We start from the raw sequence: 23,888 nt of genomic DNA, 5'->3' as shown, positions 1-23,888 counted from the left end.
ATGCCCATCAATTGGAGAATGGTTGAGTAAATTGTGGTATATGAACGTTATGGAATATTATTGTTCTGTAAGAAATGACCAGCAGGATGAATACAGAGAGGACTGGTGAGACTTACATGAACTGATGCTAAGTGAAATGAGCAGAACCAGGAGATCATTATATACCTCAACAATGATTCTGTTTGAGAATGTATTCTGATGCAAGTGGATCTCTTTGATAAAGAGATCTAACTCAGTTTCAATTGATCAATGTTGGACAGAAGTAGCTACACCCAAAGAAAGAACACTGCGAAATGTATATAAACTGCTTGCATTTTTGTTTTTCTTCCCGGGTTATTTATACCTTCTGAATCCAATTCTCCCTGTGCAACAAGAGAACTGTTTGGTTCTGCACACATATATTGTATCTAGGATATACTGTAACCTATTTAACATATAAAGGACTGTTTGCCATCTGGGGGAGGGGGTGGAGGGAGGGAGGGGAAAAATCGGAACAGAAGTGAATGCAAGGGATAATGCTGTAAAAAATTACCCTGGCATGGGTTCTGTCAATAAAAAGTTATTTTAAAAAAATAGAGATACACAAAATAAATCTAATCTCTTGGCTGCAAAAAAAAAAAAAAAAGAAAAAGAAATGCAAACTATGGAAGAAAGAACTGGAAAAGAAATTAGCAGTTTGGCAAAAAGAAGTACAAAACTTTGCCCAAGCAATAAACTCTAAAAAATATGACAGACAAAAAAGCAGATGACTTTATGCAATAAGCGATATTAAAAACAAATTCAAATATCTGGAGTGGGAAAAGAAAATTGAAGATGTCTCATAGCAAAAACAGCTGTGCCCAAGCTATATTTATCTTTGAGACTTTTCTTATAGAGGTTTGGGGGTCATTCTCTTCTAGATTTGCATTTTGTGTGTCCTTGTCACCATGGTGGTAGGATTTTTTATGATGGAATTCTTTTTTGTATTTGCTCATCCTTCAGCCTACTTTTCAGCTTTGGACTATTAGGATCAGATCTTGTACTTCTGCACTATTGTGCTATTGCTATTTTCTTGATATATTGAGTGTTGTTTCCTTCCAGGACCTGAGGGACAGCTCAGACTCTAGAATTGAAAACTTTTCAGTGCTACCAAAGTGATCTGATCCAGGACTGAATCTGACTACTAGCTTCTTGATCTAAGATCTACAAGTTCTTGACCTGGGTTTGAACCTGAGGAACATGTTTTGTGATGTAGCCACTGTCATTCAGCTAAAAATCTCTACTAGTTCAGAGTTAAAGAACTGCAGACTCCCTTTGGTTTGGGAATCCTGGTTGTTAAGTTGGACTGGAGGGTGGAACACATATCCCATTCTGCTCCTGCTATCTGAATCAGATTTCAGCTGCTGGCTTCTCAACTTGCTCTTCTCTATGTATTCCACTTAGGGCCTGAAACTTTTGAGGGAATTGGAGGAGATAAAGGTTCTTCTCCACTCTCATCCCCATTAGTTCAATCTGGTTCTGTTACCTAGCACTAGACAGTAGGAAGCAAAGATACCAGTTCACATTTGTCTCTGTCCAAGTATGAACTTGAGGGTGCCTAGGATGAACCCCTTCCTGCCTCAGTTTACAGTCTCACTCTGAATTCTGATATGCTCTGCTCCAAGTGTTCCACACTAGATCTAATCTCTGGTATCTGTAGTCTTCTCAATATTCTTGTGCCAACCCTGGCTGGAAAATGACTCACTATGATTTTTTTCTAGAATTTCTCAACAAGATTCAGTCAGATGCTGGTCTGTTTGAAGGAATTTTGGCATGAAGTTCCTTCTTGCATTGCTCCTCATCATTCCAAGGTCCTGCTTCCTCCCATCTTTTATATTGTTATTAACCACAGCTCTTGTTCTTTTTCTTCCCTACCTTCTTCCATTTCCTTCCAAGTCCTGGAATCCAAACTATATAGCAATGCTCTCCCTCTGAATCTTATAAAAGTGAGAATTTGTTTTATTCAATAAATATTTCAGAGAAAATAAAGTATCCAATCAGATCAATTTTCATTTATTTAGTATTGGATAAGTGTTTGGAATACAAAGAAAGGCAAAAAACAGTCCCTGCCCTTAAGAAGCTCACAATCTAAAGTTCAGGAAGAAAAATGATCATTGTAGACTAGCATGGTCAGGAGCAGGTGAGATTTGAGGACCTGTATTAGAAAAGTGGAGATGAGAGGATTATGTCATTTAGCTCCTGCAGATAACCACTAAGTCCTCTTTCCAAAGATTAGCTCAAGGGCCACTTCCCACAAAAGCCCTTGACATATAATGCCATTGTTTCTCTTGGTTTTATTTTTTTCTGATCTTAGTTGAATGAATATGTGGGTTTAGAATTGACTAGGTAATGACCATGTGAATTTTGAAAGATCGGGAAAGCTATGAGAGCTTTGCATAGAATGGTATTTGTAGCAGAATCCATCAGGCTTTATTCCAGCTCCGGGTAAAAGTTTAAAGGCTCTCCTGATCCCTATACCCTCAGTGACTCATCCTCCTTTTCTAATCAATAAATATTTATTAAGCTTCTACTAGATGCCTGGCACTTGTGTTAGCCAGTCTACAAAGATCAAGAGGCAAGAGAATTGGCTCTAGTTAACTAATACCTTTCTTTGGATGTACCCCAGTTTCAGTTGCATAACCAATCAACAGTCAACCTCTTCATCCTATGGTTGGCACACTGGAACCAATTACAGAACATCTGTGCATGATCCAACACAGGGAGCAAAGTGTATCTATTGACTATTACCATGCCTTTCCAGAAAGACTCTTCAGCCTCTTTCACATGAATGTTTTATTTCTTCCCATTCTCCACCCCTTACACTATGATCCCAAATGTTCCTTATTCAAACCATTCCAACAAGCATTTATACGATTCTTACAATGTTCAAGGCAGTGTTTGCAGAACTGAGAAGACAGAGACAAAATTTAAAATAGTAAAAACAACTCCTTGCAAAGCTCATATGTTACTGGAGGGATACAACATATTGGTTGGTTGGTTGGTTAGTTGTCCTTTGTTCTTAAAGAATATCAAAATGACCTCAATATATTGGAGTAAAATTGCACGGGTGATGTCTTTTGATTCACACATAAATTGGATTTAAGCGAGGCAGAGTTGTACAAAGTCTTCAGCCTTACTTTCACAGTCCAGTGGCAAGACAAAAGTCAATACAACTAGTGATGACTCAGAATACAGTGGATGACCATGTGTCTTCAAGCTGATCAAGCCCTGAGGGCTTCACAGCTCTTGCTTCATTCTCTTTCATAGCTGTAGGAAGAAAATGTTCTCATTCTGTCTATTCTGCCAGAGAAAGTCTTTACATGTTAACTCTAACTCACCAAGTATGAGATCCTTCAGTCATTTCAACCTGGTTTAGAAAGCCCATCTGCCAAAACAGTTTATCAGGGTGTGCCTGCTGAGCATGCTATAGCTTCTTGGAGCCACAAGTGAGAACTGGATGAATCAAGTGGACATCAGATGTAGAAAGGGACCCTGAAAAGGTCTCAATAGACCTCACAAAAAGGGTACTACTTTTCCTTGAATACTCCTATACCCCAGCATGTAAAATAAGTTCATGTATGATCATTTGAAATGAGAGAGAATACTCAGACTTAGGAGCATTAGGAAAGGTTTCCATTAGTAGGTGGAGCATGAACTGAGTCTTTGAGCTTCTAAGAGAAGAGGAAGGACAGTCATGAAATTAAGGGATGAAATACAGAGTTTAGGCAATATCAGGTTCCATTTTGGTTGGAATGGAGAGAATGTGAGGGCTAGTTCTTTTTTTAACCATGTTATTTGGTGCCCAGTACTAAATAGGCTGGTTGTGATGCTTGCATCTGATTAAAATCTAAAAAGAATCAACTGCCCACCAAGATATACCAATGCAAGATTTGGGGTCTTGTCCAAAGCAAGAGAAATGTTTAGCTGTTTCTCATTGACACCATCTTAGAGTGTTTGCTCTAACTTCTCAGCATCTAGAGAAAGGGCAGTGATGGAGCATGTTAATATTTGCTGAATAATAATTGAAACATTCCCACAATGCTCCCCATTCTCTATTCTCATCCATTAACTTTTAGGATTAAAATTAACATCTTTTTTCTCTCCCAGTTCTAGTCTCCCTATTCTTTGCTGACTTCACACCACCTTCTTCCTTAGCCTGTAGGAAAAATCTATAGATATGGACAAAAGGGAAGGGAGGAACCAGAAGGATGAGAGGAATTAATGATGTAATGTTTTCCATCAGCAGAAAGAGCAAACTGACAAAGTCTAATCCTAGTGGAAGAAACATTAATTAACAGTTTGAGATATGTCTGGAAATGGGATCATAGAGTTAGAGCTAGAAAAGGATTTCTGTGGTCTTCTGATCTTATTCTCCCACTTAAAAAAAAAAATAAGGCCTGGAGAAGTTGTGATTTGTCAAAGTTCTACAAGTAGGAAGTAGCAGAACTAGGATTAATCCTATGTCCTCTGATTCCTAATCCAGTTTTGTTTCCATTCCATCGTGATGTCTTTATGCCTTGGTACAATAGTGTACATGATTCCAAAACTAAAACTTTCCTCACATATATCCATATCACTAATTATGTTTCTATTACTTTTCCTTCTCCTATCTCAACTTTTTAATTTGAAAATTCAAGTGTCATCATTTGTTTTGATAACTTCATCAAATTCTTCAATTTCACGTGGAATACTAAAAATTTACTTTTCAGATTTAATCATTTCTAAATGTTACCCATGACACAGATGATCCTGCCCCACAAGACACTTAGACTTGGGAGAATTCAAGACTCAGGATTTTGTTTGATCATATATTTAGAATTGAAAGGGACTTTAGACCTCCAGCCCATTTTATGAATTAGGAAAATGAAGCCTACAGGGATTAAGTGGCTTACCCAAGATCCCATAAGTAGTCCCCTGACTCCAAATTTTGCATTATGCCATGAAGGTGCATTAATAGACCAATTTCCCAAAGTAGATTTTAACAAGGAAAAAAACCAATCCTTTCTCTTTGGAGTAAAATAGTAGAAGTTGAGTGAAGTGTCAAAGGAGAAAAGAGAAAAGATTACAGAATGGAATTCTCTTCATATTGTCCTTGTACAAATTCATAAAACATTTGTTATTAACTGCCTGCTTTATAAAAGGTACCATGTTAGTCACTGGGAAAATACTCAACTGTATCTATAATCTCATAAATGTGAATGTTCTCTCCAGTCATGCAGATTAAAACTGATCTATATCTGCCTGTTCTGTTTGATTTTTGTCCATGTCTCCCATAAATTTGACTTTGTCAGAGGACAGGGAAAGAAAATAACATTTATTAAGATAAGGCTACCAGGAAGGATAGAATTTTAGCTCAATCAGGGAAGACTTCATGCAGGAGGTGATACTTGAACTGAACCTTCCATGAAAAGAAGGAGAAAGGAGTGCATTTCAGATATAGGATCAACTTGTACAAATGCATGAAGATGGGAGATAGAATATCTAGTCTGGGGAGCATCTGATAATCCACTTTTTATAGAAAGTGGAATTCTGAAAACAGAATAATATGAAATAAGGCTGTAAAATATAGTAAAATTATGCTGTAGCAGGTCTGAAAATCTAGGCTGAGGAATTTTGAAGCAATGGGTATTTACCCAAATCATTACACTAAAGATTTCTGAATCAGCCTGGATGCAGGGAGGCAATTTAGGAGCGTTCTATGGAAGTCTAAGTGAGATATGATCAGGGTGAAACATGTTTAATTTATATTGAATTACTTGCTGTCTAGGGGAGAGGGAGGGAGAAAACTTTGGAACACAAGATTTTGCAAGGGTGATGTTGAAAATTATTTTTGCATGTATTTTGAAAAATGAAAAGATAGTATTAAAATAAAGTGAAAAAAAAAAAAAAAGAAATAGTGTGGTGATAGGATTAATAAACAGAAACAGCTAGGTGTCTCAGTGGATAGAGTGTTAAGCCTGAAGTCAGGAAAACCTGAGTTCAAATACAAATTCAAACACTTACTATGTGATCCTGGACAAGTCCCATAATTAATGATCATCCCCTCTGATATTTTTGCCAAGAAATCCCAGCACAGTGTCACAAAGACTCTTTTTCACAAAGAATCAGAAATGACTGAATATAACATGTCAATAGATTCAAGAGATGATGTTGATATGGAATTTTTAAGACTTGGCAATTGATTGGATATTGAGAAAAGAAAAAAGGCAAGTAGAAACAAGGATGATTTTCAGGTTATAAGCTTAAGTGAGAAAGATAATGGTGATATCCTCAGAAATAAGGAAATCTGAGAGAGAAAAGATATTGGGGGAGAGAAAATTTCGATTTTATTTCAAACATTGAGTTTGCTATGCCTATAGAATATCCAAGAGATATTCAGTAGTCAGCTACTTGAGATCAGGGCTTGATATAATAATAATAACAATAACTAGCATTTATATAGTACTTGAAAATTCTCCATTTTACACATGAAGAAAGTGTCTAATATTTAGTTTTGTGAATAAATGGATAGAGTGCCAGGCCTGGAATCAGAAAGTCCTAAATTCAAATCTGCACCCAGACACTTACTAGCCATTTGACCTTGAGCAAGTCACTTAACCCTATTTGCTTCAGTTTCTTCATCTGTAAAATTAGCAAAAGAATAAAATGGCACTCCAGCATCTTTTCCAAGTAAACCTCAAATGGGATTACAAAGAATTGGACATAACTGAAATGACCAAACAACAACTTGAAGTGATATCATAAAGGGAGGAAATATAGAAAGAAAATATTTTTTTAAAATACTGAGAAAAGAATTCTAGAGAACAGCCATGTTAAGAGATGGGAGATAACTGATGACCCAATGTGGGAAATTGAGAAAGAATTGTCAAATGTATTAGCAGAAGAACCTAGAGGGAGGAATGGCAGAGAGACCAAAGAAGGATAGAACATCCATGAAGAGGCAGGTGGCTAGAAAGTAGAGAGAGTAAAGATTGAGAAAAGGCTGTTTTATCAATTAAAATATTTTTGGTAACTTGAGGGAGAACAGACAGTTTCAGTCAAGTAGTGGGACAGAAGACAAATTATGAGATTTGAGAATGAGTGAATAGTGAGAAAATAAAGGAAATGAATTTAGATTCTTTTTTCCAGGAGTATGGTAATAAAATGGAAAAGAGATATAGGATGATAAGAGAGGAGAGGATAACTGAGAGAACAGTAAGATTAAGTGAGGATTTTTTAAAAGATGAGGGATGTCTGAATATGCTAATAGGCAATGGGTAAGACTTCTGGAGATAAGATAAACTTAAGAAAAAGGAATGTTGATTAGAGGAACTTCCCAGTGGAGGCTTTGACAAAAAGATCAGTCCTTCCTCTCTGAATGGAGTAAAGCAGTTAATTCAAGTTGGGTGGAATTTTATAGGACACGAGGGACCTTAAGATAGATCTCAATTCTGTCAATAAGTTAAGTTGAAGATATCTGATGAGAGAAGGGTTTGGTATGGCAATTAAGGAAAAAATTAAAATTTTGTCCTATAGTAATAAAGATTTGGTAGAGAGAAAAAAAAGCTTGAATTTGTACTGGCACAGTTGGTATGGTGGCATTTCAACATCATGGGAGATGGGAAATGGTGAAGATGATCCACATTTGAAGGCTTCCAAGTATGAATTAGTGGAAAGGGAAGGAGTAGGAGGGTCAAAGTTGGGAAAATGTGTGTAGTAGGATTGGTTTAAGATTGAAGAGAAAGAAGTGAAGTCAGAGCAGTAATGAAAGATGAAGAATTATAGAAAGACGAAAGTTCTACAATGTAGACATTAAGGGAAGGGTAAAAAGATTGTGATAAGAAAAGGGAACTTCAAAACAGTGGAGATTGCACAGTTACCCATGACAGTAAGATCTAAAATACAACCATTTATAATTGAGGTAAATATGTGGATCAGAAAGTTGAGAAGGTTGATGAAAAGGAAGGCTAGAATGAGTACATGTACTTTAAGTCCCAGCTTCTTAAACTATGGATCACTACCCCATACGGAATCTCACAACTGAATGTGGGTAGGTCATGAAATTACGATTTCTTATCAGTAAATGTTTGATTTGGATGCTTATTTTATATACGTATATACCCAGAGTCCTATAAAAATTTCTTGGGGGAAAAGGAAGCAAGTAGAAAAAGTTGAAAAAGCCCTGTTTTAAGTAACAGGACAAAATTGGCACCTAGAGGAAGATGTTTACCAAATACTAATTTTCTTGACTTCTGCCCTGACTTGGATCTAGTATTCTTTCCTTTATATATGTCATATATATAATATATATGATATATCACCTCTATATTCCATATGTATCACATATATCATATTATATATGTATATATAACATATATATATCATATACATGTGTGTATATATGTATATATATAAAACATATATATACCATAAGGCCTCTCAAGAAAAAAATAAAAACAATAACATTATATTTCAGGTTTGTCCTTCATACCACTTCTCTTAATGACTCTCTGGAATGCCTTATCTAAATCTTCTTAACTCCTCTAAAGAGACCAACTCTCTAGCTTCAAATTCATTCCACTGCCATTCAAAGATTTCATGATTCAAAGAGATTCAAAGATTCATGATTTTCTGCCCCTAAGGAAAAGTTCTCAAATTTTAAATTGCTTGCATTCAGTTATGACCAGACTGTTGTTCAGTAGTTTTTCAGTAAATTGGAGGCCTATAGATCACCAAAATAAGAATCTAAACTCAATGAAAGTGACCAACAGAGTGACACTTAAAAAGAAAAGAGGAAATAAGTTTTATGATTGTGGTATGAGAAAGTTCTGGAAATGACAGTAGAAAACAAGAAGTACTCTGCCTCCTTCTGGTACATGTATTTTAGAAGCTAAAAATGCCATATCTTCTGGAAAGAACTAAGTTTTTGTAAACACAAAAGAAAAACATCTAATCTAAATCTAATTTAAAAGAAAATCTAGGAGGAAAGGAAGCTTGTCAATGTTAGGAGTTCCACGAAAGAGAAAATGGAAAGAAAGCAAAAAGAAAAGGGTAGAAGTGAGTTTATAGAATTAAAGAGAGATAATTAGGGAGGGGGAGTTTAATCTCAAGAAGTGCAAACTCTAAATCATAGGGCTCAGGGGAGAAAGAAGGCCAGATTTGATAGTGCTAGGATTAGGAGATCAGCAGTTGGTTGGGGCCCTCAACCTTCATGATCCTATGGTAGTGGAAACAATGATGTTGTGGTTGTGTGTGTTCACTCTCCAAACATTAGGCATTGGAGTGGGGAGGAGGGGCAAGATATCATAAGTTTGAGTCAATCAATAAGACCTATTGCCAAAAGACCCCAACCAGGATTTCAAATACCACACTTAATAACAGAGCTGTGTGCATGCTCCTTCACCTACAGGAATAGCTTCCACATGCACTGATTTGGATGAAACGATACAGCTTAAGTCAGATGTGAATTATGTCCAGTCCTTGCAGTGCCAGTTTCCAAGCATGGATTGTCCCAGGCCTCTTTTGCTATCTTTTGGCACATTTGAGAATTAAGAATTGCTCTTGTTCAAAATCCCAAGGAATAATAGCTGGATTTAGGAAACTGTGCAGAGGGTTGATTCCTTTAGCTCAAGGAACAGCTAAGGAAGATCCCACAGTCACTTTTAAGACTGGAAGGAAAATAAGAAGTAAGCATTTTTCTGCTTCTGTCCAGTCATTGTCTTGTGACCCATGACAGTTTTGTTTCTATCATATCCAACTAGGGGAGACAATGTTTCTCCTAAATATAAGTTAATGCTGGAAGCCTCCACCCCTGAATTACTCTTTCTTCACAGATCTTCATCCCAGGATTTAATCACAATATTGTGAAGCATCAATTACAATCCAAAGACAAGAAACATTTCTTACTTACCCCCAAAACCTGGCTTTTTTTCATAGCCTCCGCTGGAAGTGTTAAGTTCCTATACCTTTGCCTGGAGACTGAAGCCAGTCAATTGTGTCTCTCAAATATCCTTCCAGTAATTTAGCTTCATTTAAGTAAGATTGGCATATGTGCTGTTTTTCATTTTCCAACTTACCACAAAATCGCCAGGTTTTGTATAATGGACAAAACCAGTAAGCTCCTCCCAACACCCCAACTCCTTATTTCATTAATATGATATGACAATACAAAGTAGTAATTGTAAGATGAGGTGGCTATCTCTATGAAAGTTACTATGTTCTTAAGTTACAAAGACTAAAGAAAAATGAATGGTGAAAATTTTAAAACAGCCAGAAACAAAAGCCCATGAGCCTCAAAATTTAAGAATGTTTAATTTCAATTTATATTTATTACAATAAAAAATATAAAATCAGAAGTAGATTATCTCAATGGCAGATGGAGTCAAGAAAAATTCTTTCTTAATCATACTACTAAAAGAGGAAATTTCCATTAATTTAAGTTAATTTTCAATATCTTAAAAAATATTCATGCTCTTCTTAGGTCAATCACTGTCTTAAATAAACTATTCCAATTGAAATTCTATTCTCCTGTGCTCCATTCTGATCAGATATATTCTTATCCTAGAAAAGTTTCAAAATAACATCTCTCCATACTAAAAACTCACATATCAAGTATCTAGGATTAGATTACTCCTACTGGCAGAAAAATAAAGGTGAACAATCTACTAGTTATATAAAGATTGTAGAAAGATGTAAAAGAAGTGTCTGAGCTTAAATTTATCCTCAAATAGGGAAATGTTAGAAACATTATACTTTGAAGCTTAATGACTCTTCTTTCTGTTACTTTTCTTTTCTTTTGGCAAGGCATTTGGGATTAATGATTTACCCAGGGTCACAAAGTTAGTAAGTGACAAGTGTCTGAGGCCAAATTGAAATTCCGTACCTCCTGACTCTGGGGCAAGTGCTCTATCCACTGCACCACCTAACAGCCCCTCTTTTTTGCAAAGTAATAGGGTTCATTACTTTTTCTCAATATTAGCAAAGTTAGGAATTTAAGATGTCATTTTAATTAGCTTATTATTAAATGGATCTTATATTTTTTTAATATCACCAGAATTTCTTCTCTTCTCATCTGAGAGAGACATCCCATATTACAAATAATATTTTTAAAGGGAAAAAAAAAGAAAAAGGGAGGAAAAGGAAAAAAATACACCAAAAAATTCTGAAAATATGTGCAGCACAACACACCTGTAGGCATCCCATTTCTTCAAAAGACTGACAGAAGGGTGTCTTCTTATTTCTATCTTTTGGGTCATACTTGTTCTTTCCAAATTTTAAACTTTTTCTTTTGATTCTTTTGATTATTTCTGTATCATTCTGTAACATTAATTCTGTTTAATTTCATTTGTATCATTGTAATCACTGTGGTTACTATTTTCTCTTTTCTATTTCACTCTGCATCAACTTATGTAGATCTTTCTATAGTCCTCTATATCCATCACATTCATCATTTTTTCTTTTTTTTTTGTGAGGCAATTGGGGTTGACTTGCCCAGGGTCACACAGCTAGTAAATGTTAAGTGTTTTAGATCAAATTTGAATTCAGTTCCCCCTGACTTCAAGGCTGGTGCCCTATCCACTATATCCACCATGCCATCTAACTTCCCCAATCATTTCTTACAGCACATTAATATTCCATTAAATTCATGTACCAAAATTCATTTAGCTATTCCCCAATAAATGGGCATCTAAAGTTTATCTTATTATTATTATTATTTCTTCCCCTACCCTCTCCCACTAGACCTTTCCCTTTTGTCATATTAACATACAGAACATACATGTCAATACAGTCAGAAGTAGTATAAGGTTTTTCCAAGACAAATTTACTAAAAGGTTTTATGTTATAGGGTCTGTCAAGATGTCGCTGTCTGATCCTGATCAGTCCATTTCCAGTATTGTAACCTGAATGAATTACAAAAAGACTCTGGTTATTTTGCTTCCTAGATCACAAATATAATATCCCAAGATCACAGCCCACATTCCCACCTCATATCACTTCAATGGATGAGAATCTGTTTTTTATTTGGGGGCTCACAATTAACTCATAAGCTAAAGTTGAAAAGCACTTCAGAGATCATCTCATCTAATTCTATCATTTTACCAATGAGCAAACTGAGACCCAGAGAGGTTGTGATTTGCCTAAAGTCATAAAGGTATTTATTGTAAGACTCATAAATGAGGACAATGGGCATTACAAACATGGGAAACAGCTAAAGTAAATGCATAGAGGTGGGACCTGGAGTGTCAGCAAGATGAGTTTGACTGTACCTTTGGCTTTGGAGAAGGGAGTAATATGTAATAAGACTGGAAGGGTAAGATGGGTACAGGTTGTAAAGACCTCTAAATGCTTATTGGAGTTCATATTTGTTATTAGAGACAATGAAAAAACATTAGAATTTATGGGAATGATATTTTGATGCCTTGTGGAGGATGGACTGGATCAAGGAGAGACTTTAAGTAGGAAAATCCATTAAAAAGCTATTGTCCAGTAAAGAGATAATGTTGACCAGAAGTAAGTGATACCTACTTAAGAGCAGAGAAGAGGACTTAGGGATAACTTAGAGGTAGAAACCACAAGATTTTTAAGTGATTAGGTGTGTGAAGTGAGAGTGAGGAGCTAAGGATGAATTGTGGAAGTGCAAACTGAAAGGAATAGAATAGTATCTGAATTCTAGAGTTTATCCATTTAATTACAAAAACCAAAAAAGGTATTTATTGGGTGCCTCCTATGTGTCAAATCATTTGCTAAGCATGATGGGAATATTATATATGATGAGATTCATAATAGAAATAGGAATAATACTTTTTTTCATTTTTAACGAAATTCCATCCAGATTTCTATGCTGACCTATTCTATATCCTCCAAAGTATCCAACAGATAACTATTATTTGGTCACAATATTTCTCAGTAATTAAGCAGCAAAGGAGACCCAAGGTGTTTAGAATCTCAAATGCTATTCTCTTGTTAACTATCTGAAAGATTTTCGTCAGACAAACTAACTGTAAACAACTACAATTTCTTTTTTTTTCCTTCTTCTTGATATCAAATAACTACTAAACAGAATAAGAGAGCATTACTTTTTTTGACCTAATTCAATTTCGTTTAACAACCATTTATTATGTGCCACTATCTGAAAGGATGCATAGCAAATTCATGCTATCTAATTTCAACAGGACAATAATAATAATCCTGTATATTCTAGATTGCCTGGATTGTATGTCTTTGTGTCCAAATTGCCTACATTAACTGTCCCAGATTACATTCTCTGTGTTCTAGATCGCCCAGATTAAGTGTCCTGGGTTGTGTGCCTTTGTGTTCTAGATTACCCAGATTGTGTGTGTTTGCATTCTAGATCATCCTGGTTACTTTTCCAGACTGCAAGTCTTTACATTCTAGATCACCCAGATCACAAACCCCAGGTTACCTCTTCCAGATCACATCTTTTGTGTTCTAGAACACCTGAGCGGTGCATTCTAGATCACACAGGTTGTATGCCATTGTGTCCTAGATCACCCAGATTAACTATTCCAGAAATGTCTTTGTGATCCAGATCACTTGAGGCATGTGTTTTGTGTTCCAGATCACCCAGATTATCTAGCCCAGATAACATTCTTGTGTTCTAACTCACCCAGATTATGTGCCTTTGCATTCTAGATCATTCTGCCTGCCTTCCCAGATTGCAAGTCTTTGCATTCTAGATCACCCAGATTACATGCCCCAGGTTACCTATCCAAGATCACATGTCTTTGTGTTCTACATCACCTGAGCTATGCACTTTTGTGTTCTAGATCTCCCTGATTTATGTGTGTTTGCGTTCTAGATCTCATGGGCCAACTATCACCAATTGCATGTCTTTGTGTCCTAGATCACCTGGAGTACACATCTTTGTGTTCTGATCTGGAATGCAAAGGTATGTAATCTGAGATAGTTGATCCAGGAGATCTAAAACACAAAGACACACAATCAGGGTGGTCTAGAACACAAAGGTACACCATTCAGGTGATCTAGGACACAAAGATACGTGATCCAGGTGGTCTCAAACACAAAAACACATGGATCAGGTGACCTACAACACAAAGACACATGATCTGGGACAGTTAACCCGAGACATGATCTGGGTGATCTGGAATGCAAAGACATTTAATCTGGGCAATCTAGAAAGATATGTAATCCAGGAAGGCAATCTAGGACATGTAATTGAAAAGACATGTAATGGAGATGATCTAGAACACAAAGATGCACAGTCTGGGACAGTTAATCCATGTGATCAAGAACTCAAAAACTTGTAATCCAGATGATATAGAACACAAAGACATGCAATCCAAGATAGGCAATCCAGGACAGATAATCCCAGTGATCTCCTCAATCTTTTCTAAATAACTTCCCTTTTCCTGATTCTTTTCTGGATTTTCCAGAAAAGAATCAGGAAAAGGGAAGTTATTTAGAGATAGGATCTCTAGAAAATATTCTTTTCTAAATTATTTTCAATCTGGTGTTTTCTAGATTGTTTTCTATATCCTCAATCTTTTCTAAATTCTTTTCTGGATTCTCTCTCTAGAAAAACTCTTTTCTAGATTCTTTTCTGGATCCTTGATTTTATGCAAATTCTTTTCTGGATCCTCAATCTTTTCTAGATTCTTTTCTGGATCTTCTCTCTAGGAGAAAAAATCCTCGAAGCTCTAGATGGTTGGTTTGGGTGATCTAGTACACAAAGACACATGACCCCAGGCTATCTAGATCACGAAGACTTGTGGTTTGGGGTGATCTAGAACACAAAGACACATAATATGAAGTTGATAAAGACACATAATCCGAGATGGTTGTTTGCCTTGGTGATCTAGAATACAAAGCCACATAATCTAAAATAGTTGGTCTGTGTGGTCTAGAACACAGACCTGTGATCTGAGACGATCTAGAACACAAATACACACCATCCCGGGTGATCTAGAACACAACAACATGTAATCTGAAGTAGCTGATTTGGTGATCTGAGATAGTTGATTCAGTACTCCGAGGTGATTGGTCTGTGTGGTGTAGAACACGACAACACATAATCTGGTGGTGATCTAGAACACAGAGACACAGATCTTGAATGATCTAGAACACAAAGACACGGTGTCCGGGGTGTGTGATTCGGGTGATCCAAAACACGAAGACACATAACCCAGGATAGTTGGTCCAAGTGATCCAGAACACAAAGATATATGATATGGGATGGGTAACCCAGAACATCACTGCCCCAGATTACATTCTTTGTGTTCTACGTCACCCAGATTAAGTGCCCTGGATTATGTAACTTTGTGTTCTAGATCACCCAGATTGTGTCTTTGTATTCTAGAAGATCACCTATATTAGCAGTCCCAGATTACATGCCTTTGCATTCTGGGTCACTGGGATTAGCAGTCCCAGATTGTCTATCTTATATTAAATGCCCTTGTGTTCTAGATCATCTGGATTACAAATTTTAGCATTCCAGATCACCCAGATTAATTGCCCCAGATTACATGTCTGTGTTCTAGATTACCCAGACTGCATGTTGTCGTTGTTTTACCAGTCTAGATTGTCCTAAATTAAGTATCCTAGATTACCTGTCTTGAATTACATGTCTTTGCATTCTAGATAACTGTCCCAGATTACCTTCTTTGTGTTCTAGATCACCCTTCTTTGTATCCTGGGTTCTTCACTTCAGGCTTGACAATCAATCCATTGCACTATCTACCTGCCCCTAGATCAGTCAGGTAAAGTTCCTTCCAATTCTGAGATTCTGTTTCCCTCATCACTTCAATCACTACCTAATCTCTACTTTCATTTTTTTCCCTAAAAACTCTCCAACTCTTTCCCTACAGCAGTTCTTCTTCCACTTAAGGGGTCAGACCATATCACACCAACCCCTTCTGCCAACTCAGTAAACTCCAATGATTCCCCTATGACTTCCAAAATCAAATGGGAAAAACTCTATTGGGCATCAAAAGTCCTTCACATACCTTTCCAATTTTCTATTATACTTTACTCTTTCCCACATACTTTACTTTTTTAAATAATAGCTTTTTATTTTCAAAATATATTCAAAGATAGTTTTCAGTATTCAACTTTGCAAAACCTTGCCCTACATACTTTATGAGCCAACAACACACCTACCTTCTTCCTTTTCCCCATTCACAATAAGATTGTCTCTTTTCTCTGACTCTCCCCCATTCCTGGAAAGCTCCCCCTCTTTATGTCTGCCTCCTACTTTCCTTCAAATACCAGTCAAAAGTCTACCTTCTACAGCAGTGGTGTCAAACTCAAAAAGAAATTTTGACATTCTTTTTGTCAAAAAGACAAAACCATACATAAAAATCCCTGCAGGTTGCATAGAATAAATTTTAAAATGTAATGTTGTCTATGCTTTATTGTATTTTTATTTATCTCGTAAAATATTTTCCAATTATATTTTTCTCTGATTCTGGCTGGACCTGGAAGTAATGTGGGCTTCTTATCTGATATATCTGTTCTATAGGAAGTCTTTCCTGATTCTCCTTAAAGATAATGCTTTCTCTCAATTAACATTCTTCAATGGGTCCTGCATTTTTGTTTGCATTATCTCTCTACTATTCAACTCTTGAATTCCTTGAGACATGGCCTTTTGACTTTATTTGCATTTCCAAAGCTTAGCTCAATGCAATACACAACAGAGATTAAATAAATGTTTGTTGATTGGGCTATTACAATAGTCTCTCAATTGGTCTTCTTGCATTCTCTCTTCTCTCGTCAGTGTATTAACACTATAGTTGCCAGAATGATATTCCCAAGCCATAGGAATGACCATGTCATTCCCCTACTCATTAAACCTTAGTAGCTCCCTAGTATCTCCCTAGTATCCTTAGTATCATATAGAAACTTGTCTGTTTGGTATTTAAAGTCTTTCATAACCTGATTCCAACCTGTGTTTCTAAGCCTCATTACACATTATTTTCTTTCTCATGTTTTCTAAATAGCTAAAATTGCCTTTTTGCTATGTCTCAGACATATCATTCTCTCTCTTATGTCTGTTTTTACACAAGCTTTCTGATCTTCGTGCCTGGGGTGGGATTCTTCCATAATTCCACCTTTTAGAATTGCTCATTTCTTTCAAAATTCAGTTCAAGTACCACCTTCTCTGTGAGGCTTTTTCTTGCTGCTATTAGTCCCTATCTCCTTCCCCTATCTCCCTCCATCCCTTATCCCTGCCAAATTACTCTTTATTTATTTTTGTATACTTATTTTTATTTATTTATGTGCTTATATACTTTTATATACTTATTTACCAACATGTCTCTTGGTCCTATATACAAACTCCTAGATAAGATCCTTGAGAGCAGGGGCCTTTTTATTTCTCCATTCCCAACAATTAGCACTACTCCTGGCACAGAATAGTTCAGTAATTGTTATCATTTGGTTGGTTGACTTTCAAAAAACCTAATTATCCCACTTCTTTGTTCCACTTCTCTCTGATCACTTCTAAATGTAGGTAGTCTCCAACTTCTACTCTCAGCCTGCTTCTTTTTTCTGTCTTTACCCTTGGAGATCTTGCCAAGCTTCAACTACCATCTTTATGTGAATGACTCCTAGAAGTATGCTGGTAAATGTTTAACAATAATTTCTAAAAGGGGGGAACACAGTATGAACAGCACATTTTTAAGTTTAATCTGCATCATTAAGACTTTCTTCATCACTTGAAGGTTTAACAATCAGCAAAGCAAGAAATCAAACCTTTATTTATAGAATTTGCCAATTTCCAAAGTGTAGAATACCCACAAAAATTTAACAATCAGCTCTCATAGAGTTGGTAGGAGCTGGCTCCACCACACACCTAACATCACTAATTATTAAATATAGAGATTTCTGGCACTCTTTTGAGCACTAGTACTATATTTCCAACTATCTACTGGACATTTCCACATAGAAATGCCACTAACATGTCAAACTCAATGTGTCTAAAACCAATCCAGGCTTTCCTTCAAAACCAATTTCTCTTCATGACTTTCTAACTTCCTTGAATGATTCTACCATTTTCCTAGTCACTCAGGCTTATCTTTGGTCTCAGTTTTCTTTGCCACCCACACTTAATGATCTGTCAAGTCTTGTTGATTTGTCCTTCACAGCCAGTCTTGGATCTCTCCTTTAATTTCCATTTCTTTGCCACCACCCACCCATGATTGTTGCCTGAACTAATAAATAGTGCTTCCAACCTCTTCCCTAACTTATTCTACAGACCACTACAAGACTAACTTTCCAAAAATCACTTCTTCAATCATGGCACTATTCTTCTCAAAAATTAATGCATCCCTGATGTGTTTTGAATAAACTCTGTGTTCCTTATTTAGGCAGTCAAAGATTTCTATAATTTGACCCAATCTATCCTTTTCTGCCAATTTGTCACTAATTCCCTATAGGAATTCTATGTTCTGAATACTCATTCCCTAAATACTCCATATCATTTCTAGCTTCTATACCCCTGTTCATATCAGTCTCTCATTATACAGTACACCCCCTTCCCAATCTTTCTTTATGGAAATTCTAATCATTTTTCAAGATATAGCTCAAATGCTATTAACTCTTCTATATCCTAAATATTCCATTCATGGGTTGCATCGTAGTAATTTTGTACATTTTCTTCTTTTCTAAATTGTAAGCTCCTTGGGGAGAAAATAATGTCTTGTCCATCTTCTTATCTCTTATGTACTTTATGATAAAATGTGTAAAAGGGCAGAATATACACAGCTAGAAAAAGTGACAGATATTAAAAGAAGAGATGGCAGTTAAGCCATCATGGAATGATTAATCAATCCAACTCTATCTTCCTTGTGGTCTTGACATGAAGGAATTATTCATTCATCAAAATTTCTTCTATGTCAGCTGTTTTAGTTACCTGGATGTGGGACACTTTGCACTCAGAATACAAAATGCTTTTCTAAACATCTTGTTCTGGGATCATAAATTAAGGGATGGATATCCCAGATAGTGCTACATTAGAAAATAATGGAGGTGGGAGTATAACACCACACTATGAAGAAATGTGCAAAATCCTGAGGGAAGTAATTGAGAAACATCTTCCCTGCTGAATTTGATGAAATGATGAGACAGCCTTCTTCCTGGAATGACTTTACTGCAGCCTATTTGAAAGAAAATGTTGTTTAAGGGACTATTGAGAGCCTTTTCAACCTTCAGGGTAAAGTTCCTTGGCCAAGAGAAAAAGAAATGTTTCAGGTAATACTGTTCAAACAGGTCCCTTATGTAACATATGATATTATAATAGCCAAGGATCATACATTCACAGCTTAAAGACTTTTGAGGTCATCAAATTAAATTCTTCATTTTATGTATATGCAAAGTGGGGCTGAAGGAAATTAAAAGTTACCTCAAATCAGTAAGTAAATGATGGAGTAAGAATTTAAACAAAAGGTCTCTAACTTCCAACCCAGGGCTCCTTGTACTACACTATCACTCAAAAACACAGTTCTTTGCCCTTAAGTGAAAATGCTCTAGTTTTAAATTGTATTTTTAAATTTTTTTCATGAAATTTAAATTTGGTTTAATAGCTTTACACAGTAGCTTTTGAATTCTTTAGTCCCTTTCCTTGACTTTCCTATAAGATACAGAAAATATAAATAAAAAGCTCTTAAGAAGAAATGATTACATTTCTTATAAATCTATGACTATAAATTATAAAGATCATATGAAATGTATTAGAAATATTAACCAATTAACATCATTTCACTAGGGAACCTAGTGAAAACCTTTTATAAGCTAATGGAAAGTTGAAATGAGTAAGATTAAAATAGAAATTACAGTTGTCAAAATAAAGGAGAGAAAGAAATGTCTGCAAGTTTCAATAATAATATCAAGAATCTCTCCAGAAACTAAGGAAAGGAAAATGGAAAATCTCCCAACATAAGCCAATTTAATTGTTGTTTCATCATAATCTTGTGCAGAAGGGAAGCTTTGCATTTACCATATCAACTATGTAGCACTTATCACCTGATTTCCATCACTGAGTTATCAGATACACAGGGTCACCAACTTTCAGACTTCCAATTTTTTCCACTGAAAAATACATCCCAAAGAGTGGGGATGACTTGTATATATGCTTCTCAGCTGGATCACAAAGGCGGTAACTGAAGGGGACAAAAAAAAAATTTAAGGCACAGGGAGAAAATGTAATATAAAATAAATACACTACCCCAGAGAGTTGTGCAAACAACTCCTAAAACCTCTCTTGGAAAACTAATAGGAGTTAAAATTCAGGAAAGACATTTTGGCACTCCCAAGAGTATCCTATTATTATAAATGGACTTAAAAGCATTATATTTGCATCTATGTTAAGAAACCTCCCTGGAAGCCACTAAAAAAAAACCTTTTAATTTACCTGTTCTAAATATGTTATCTACCTACATAATTCAATTGTATAATACTTTGAATGGAATAGAGATGAAAAAAAAAGATTTCCTTCGTTGGTTAGTCATTTCAGTCAGGTACAACTCTTTGTGACTCCATTTGGAGTCTTCTTGGCAAAGATACTGGAGTGGTTTGCCATTTCCTTTTCCAGTTCATTTTACATTTGAGGAAACTGAGACAAAAAGGATTAAATGACTTTCCCAGTATCACCCAAATAGTGTCTAAGACTGAATTTAAATACAGAACTTCCTGACTCCAGGCCTGCTATTCTATCCACTATATTCTCTTAGGATTCTGACAAATTTGTAAACTTAACAATGAATCAATCACTGGGGTTCTAGAACAGAACAGTCAACCATGAAGACATAAATGGTATTAACAGGAACTTGGGATGTGATCTGATGCAGAACTTGAGTCTAGGTCTCCCAAGTGAAGAAACTAACTTCATTGCATCTAAAAATCTAAGATTTGAAGGGCTCTAGACTCATTCAATTCAGTCCCTAACTACCTACATGTTTAAACCTACACTTAGTTCTGCCATGATAATATTGAGGATAATACATGACAATATCAGAAGTGTTAGATCCTTTTCCCCCAGTTCCCTAGCCCTACTCCCTCAACAAATGATCTACCTCTTCAGTGTTTCCAGGGGCTCTTTCCTGGTTATGATCCCAGTGTCTGGGTCCACTGTGGTCATGATACATCTGCAAGACAGGCAAGGCGGAGTTAAGCGAATATGCACAATAATCAACTAGGCAAAATTTTAAGTTTTGAGTTTGATTAGAACTTTTACCTGGGGCAAGACAAAATCTTTTTCATTTCAACACTCCCAATTAGGATTTCATCCCAGGTATCCTAGGAGAGATAAGATAAGTTTTCTTTTTGAATAAAAGTATCATCAGATTTTGCAACCACTTCTAGTTGGAAGCAAGTATAGCTGGATTGTAGTGAACAACTCCTCTCCTTCTTTTAAAAAAAAATCCATTTATAAAGATCACAATCCTGGGAAGTTTTTAGAGACAGTGTAGTCTAACAGGGCTTTGTAGAGAAACCAGATTGTTGTTGTTCAGTCATGTCTAACTCTTCATGATCCCTTTTGGGGTTTTCTTGGCAAAGACAGTGGTTTGCCATTTCCTACTCCAGCTCATTTTATGAGAAAATTGCAACAAATAGGAATAAACACCTCTCTCAAAGTCACATAGTATTTGAAATCAGATATTGCTGACTCCAGACCCAGATACTCTATCCACTATGCTACCTAACTGTCCAAAGCTACTGTAGCATTTTATTAACTGTGCTGTGCCCAAGGAATAGACCAATCACTGGAACCTCTGTCTTCTATCTTCTCCCCTCTCAGGAGATCAGGATTTCAGGCATAGGATTAGGGACAGGATTCTGACATGCACATTCTTAAAAGGAAGTTTTAGGAGAGCTCAAGTCTCAAGGTTACAATTACACAACTATAAACCCTATAAGGTCATCCAATCAAACTCTTACCTGAATAGGAATCTCTTCATAGAAGAGCTTGAATGCTTCCAGGGAAGCCTCAGATTATAATGTGGTTGTTCCTTTTAGATTTATCTGTATCTCTACAATGACTGAATCAAATTGTTCTCTGTAATTAGGTTTAGGAAATTAACTATCCTTTATAGCACCGTTTCCAGAAGGAAATTTGCTCTCTGGGAAAGAAGTTGACTTATAAACAAAGTTTTGCAATCAAAATCCATTTTGAAATTGGAGACTGATGGAAAAACAAACATTTCCAAATCATTTTCTGATATCCCATTTATTTCAAACAAGTCAAAACCGTAAAAACTGATGACAAGATAATTTGCAGCTGTAACAGCATTTGCCTCATTATAACAGATGTAGATCTTGTGGTAAGAGAGCTCAAGACATCTGCTAAAACAGATCTTATACATTTCACCACAAGAGGGCAATGCAATCACTTACAAATGCATCTGTACTTACCTTTCTAAAAATCGTAACACTTAGGTCACATTCAATTCAATACCTTTCTGACAATAATGAAGATCTCAACAATTTGAAGCCATAAATCTATGTTAATTCAAAATTGTAGTTGTGAATTTAAAGCCACAGAATCCTAAATTTCAGTGAAAAGTTTCTCACAGCCATGATTTGGCAATAAGTAATCTTTACTAAACATATTATTCAGCTCGTGCAATACATGCAGGGAAGTAAATTGCCTAAATTTCAAAACAATTTTTTTGGTAGCTTCAGATGTCAAACTTGTAGGTTCCTTCTAAATAAAAGCATTATTTAACATTTATAAATAAATTCATCTTTTACATGAAAGTAAGAGTATATGTTTAGGAAAAGGTAAACAGGCTCCAGATTTTACTGGATGAAAGATATACAGAAGAGGGAAATACTTCTATGGTTTTTAAAAGATAATACCTAACATTTATATAAGATAATATTTGCAAGGAGTTTTAAAAGTATTGCCTTATTCAAGCCTTACAATGAAACTGTGAAGTGATATCATTATTCTCACCTTATAATTGAGGAAACTGAGGCTGATAGAGTTTAAATGACTTGCCCATTTAAGTAAGAGAGTGTTTGAGATTCGAATCAGATTTTTCTTATTCACTACATTATCCTATCACTCTTTGTGGTTGCAATGTATTTCCCTCCCTTTATTATAAAGATAATCTATAAGTATGAAACTCTGACTATTCTTTTGGACTCAGTAAATGTGTTTGCTGGTTTTCTAGAATATTTTTTTCTTTCTTTTTTTTAACTTTTTGTTACAAGGACTGACTCTTTGGATGAATCAGAAGATAAATTTCAGAAATGAACATGAATATAAATAAACAAAAAACATTAATAAGAAAGTGATGCTGGAAAATTTTAACCTTGGAATCTTTTGAACTTGTTTATACTACAAATTATTGTGAGTTCCCTGTGTGTGTGTGTGTGTGTGTGTGTGTGTTAAGTAAAGCTAGGCTTTTAATATGTGGTAACCAATTTGCAAAACAAAAAGAATAAAATGAAATTAAATGCAGCTACCCCAAGAGCAGTAGAGATACACATAGTGAATTTAAATACTCTGCAGCATGTTGCCAAAAAAAAGACTATACACAAGAAACAGCTTAAAAGATATCATTAGAAAGATGAATGATCAACTAAGGAGTGGGGAAGTCATGTAGAAAGGCTGAAAGATGATCAGTGGACAGGCCATATGTACCAAGAACATTCAAAAAATGTTAAAAGATAAAAAGAAATTCCTACCAGCAAGCTGTGTAGATCTCCTATACAGTGTTTACAGAAGGACAAAGAAAAGTCCACTGTGGAATAAAAGAAGGCTTCACAGAAGAGGTGATGGCTGAGCTGAGTTGACTGATGAGATCATTCATCATTCATCATTCATCAATTAGAAGCAGCTTTTCTTAGTGAACAGAGATGCCTCTGAGGTATCCTTTGCCTTATTTCTTAACCTAGACTTAAATCTCTGA

The 23,888-nt window shown here is 35.8% G+C and overlaps 1 protein-coding gene across 2 annotated transcripts in view; it reads right to left on the bottom strand.

Moving 5' to 3' along the window:
- Window positions 1-10,283: 10,283 nt before the first annotated feature.
- MTARC2 (mitochondrial amidoxime reducing component 2) overlaps window positions 10,284-23,888 on the bottom strand; it is a 36,763-nt gene continuing 23,158 nt past the window's right edge. Inside the window, exons 5-8 of one of the 2 annotated variants that reach the window (XM_051993336.1) lie at window positions 21,206-21,267; window positions 21,045-21,116; window positions 19,970-20,132; window positions 10,284-11,897 (exon numbers count right to left, since the gene is read on the bottom strand). In XM_051993336.1, the coding sequence (XP_051849296.1) occupies window positions 20,006-20,132; window positions 21,045-21,116; window positions 21,206-21,267 (261 nt within the window). In that variant the 3' untranslated portion in view covers window positions 10,284-11,897; window positions 19,970-20,005. The remainder of the gene's footprint in view (window positions 11,898-19,969; window positions 20,133-21,044; window positions 21,117-21,205; window positions 21,268-23,888) is intronic. The other variant, XM_051993335.1, reaches the window with a different exon arrangement.

This window comes from Antechinus flavipes, chromosome 4 (genome assembly GCF_016432865.1).
Source record: "Antechinus flavipes isolate AdamAnt ecotype Samford, QLD, Australia chromosome 4, AdamAnt_v2, whole genome shotgun sequence".
NCBI lineage: Eukaryota > Metazoa > Chordata > Mammalia > Dasyuromorphia > Dasyuridae > Antechinus > Antechinus flavipes.
The sequence above is the reverse complement of the archived record's forward strand: the minus strand, read 5'-3'. Positions and strand labels throughout refer to the sequence as shown.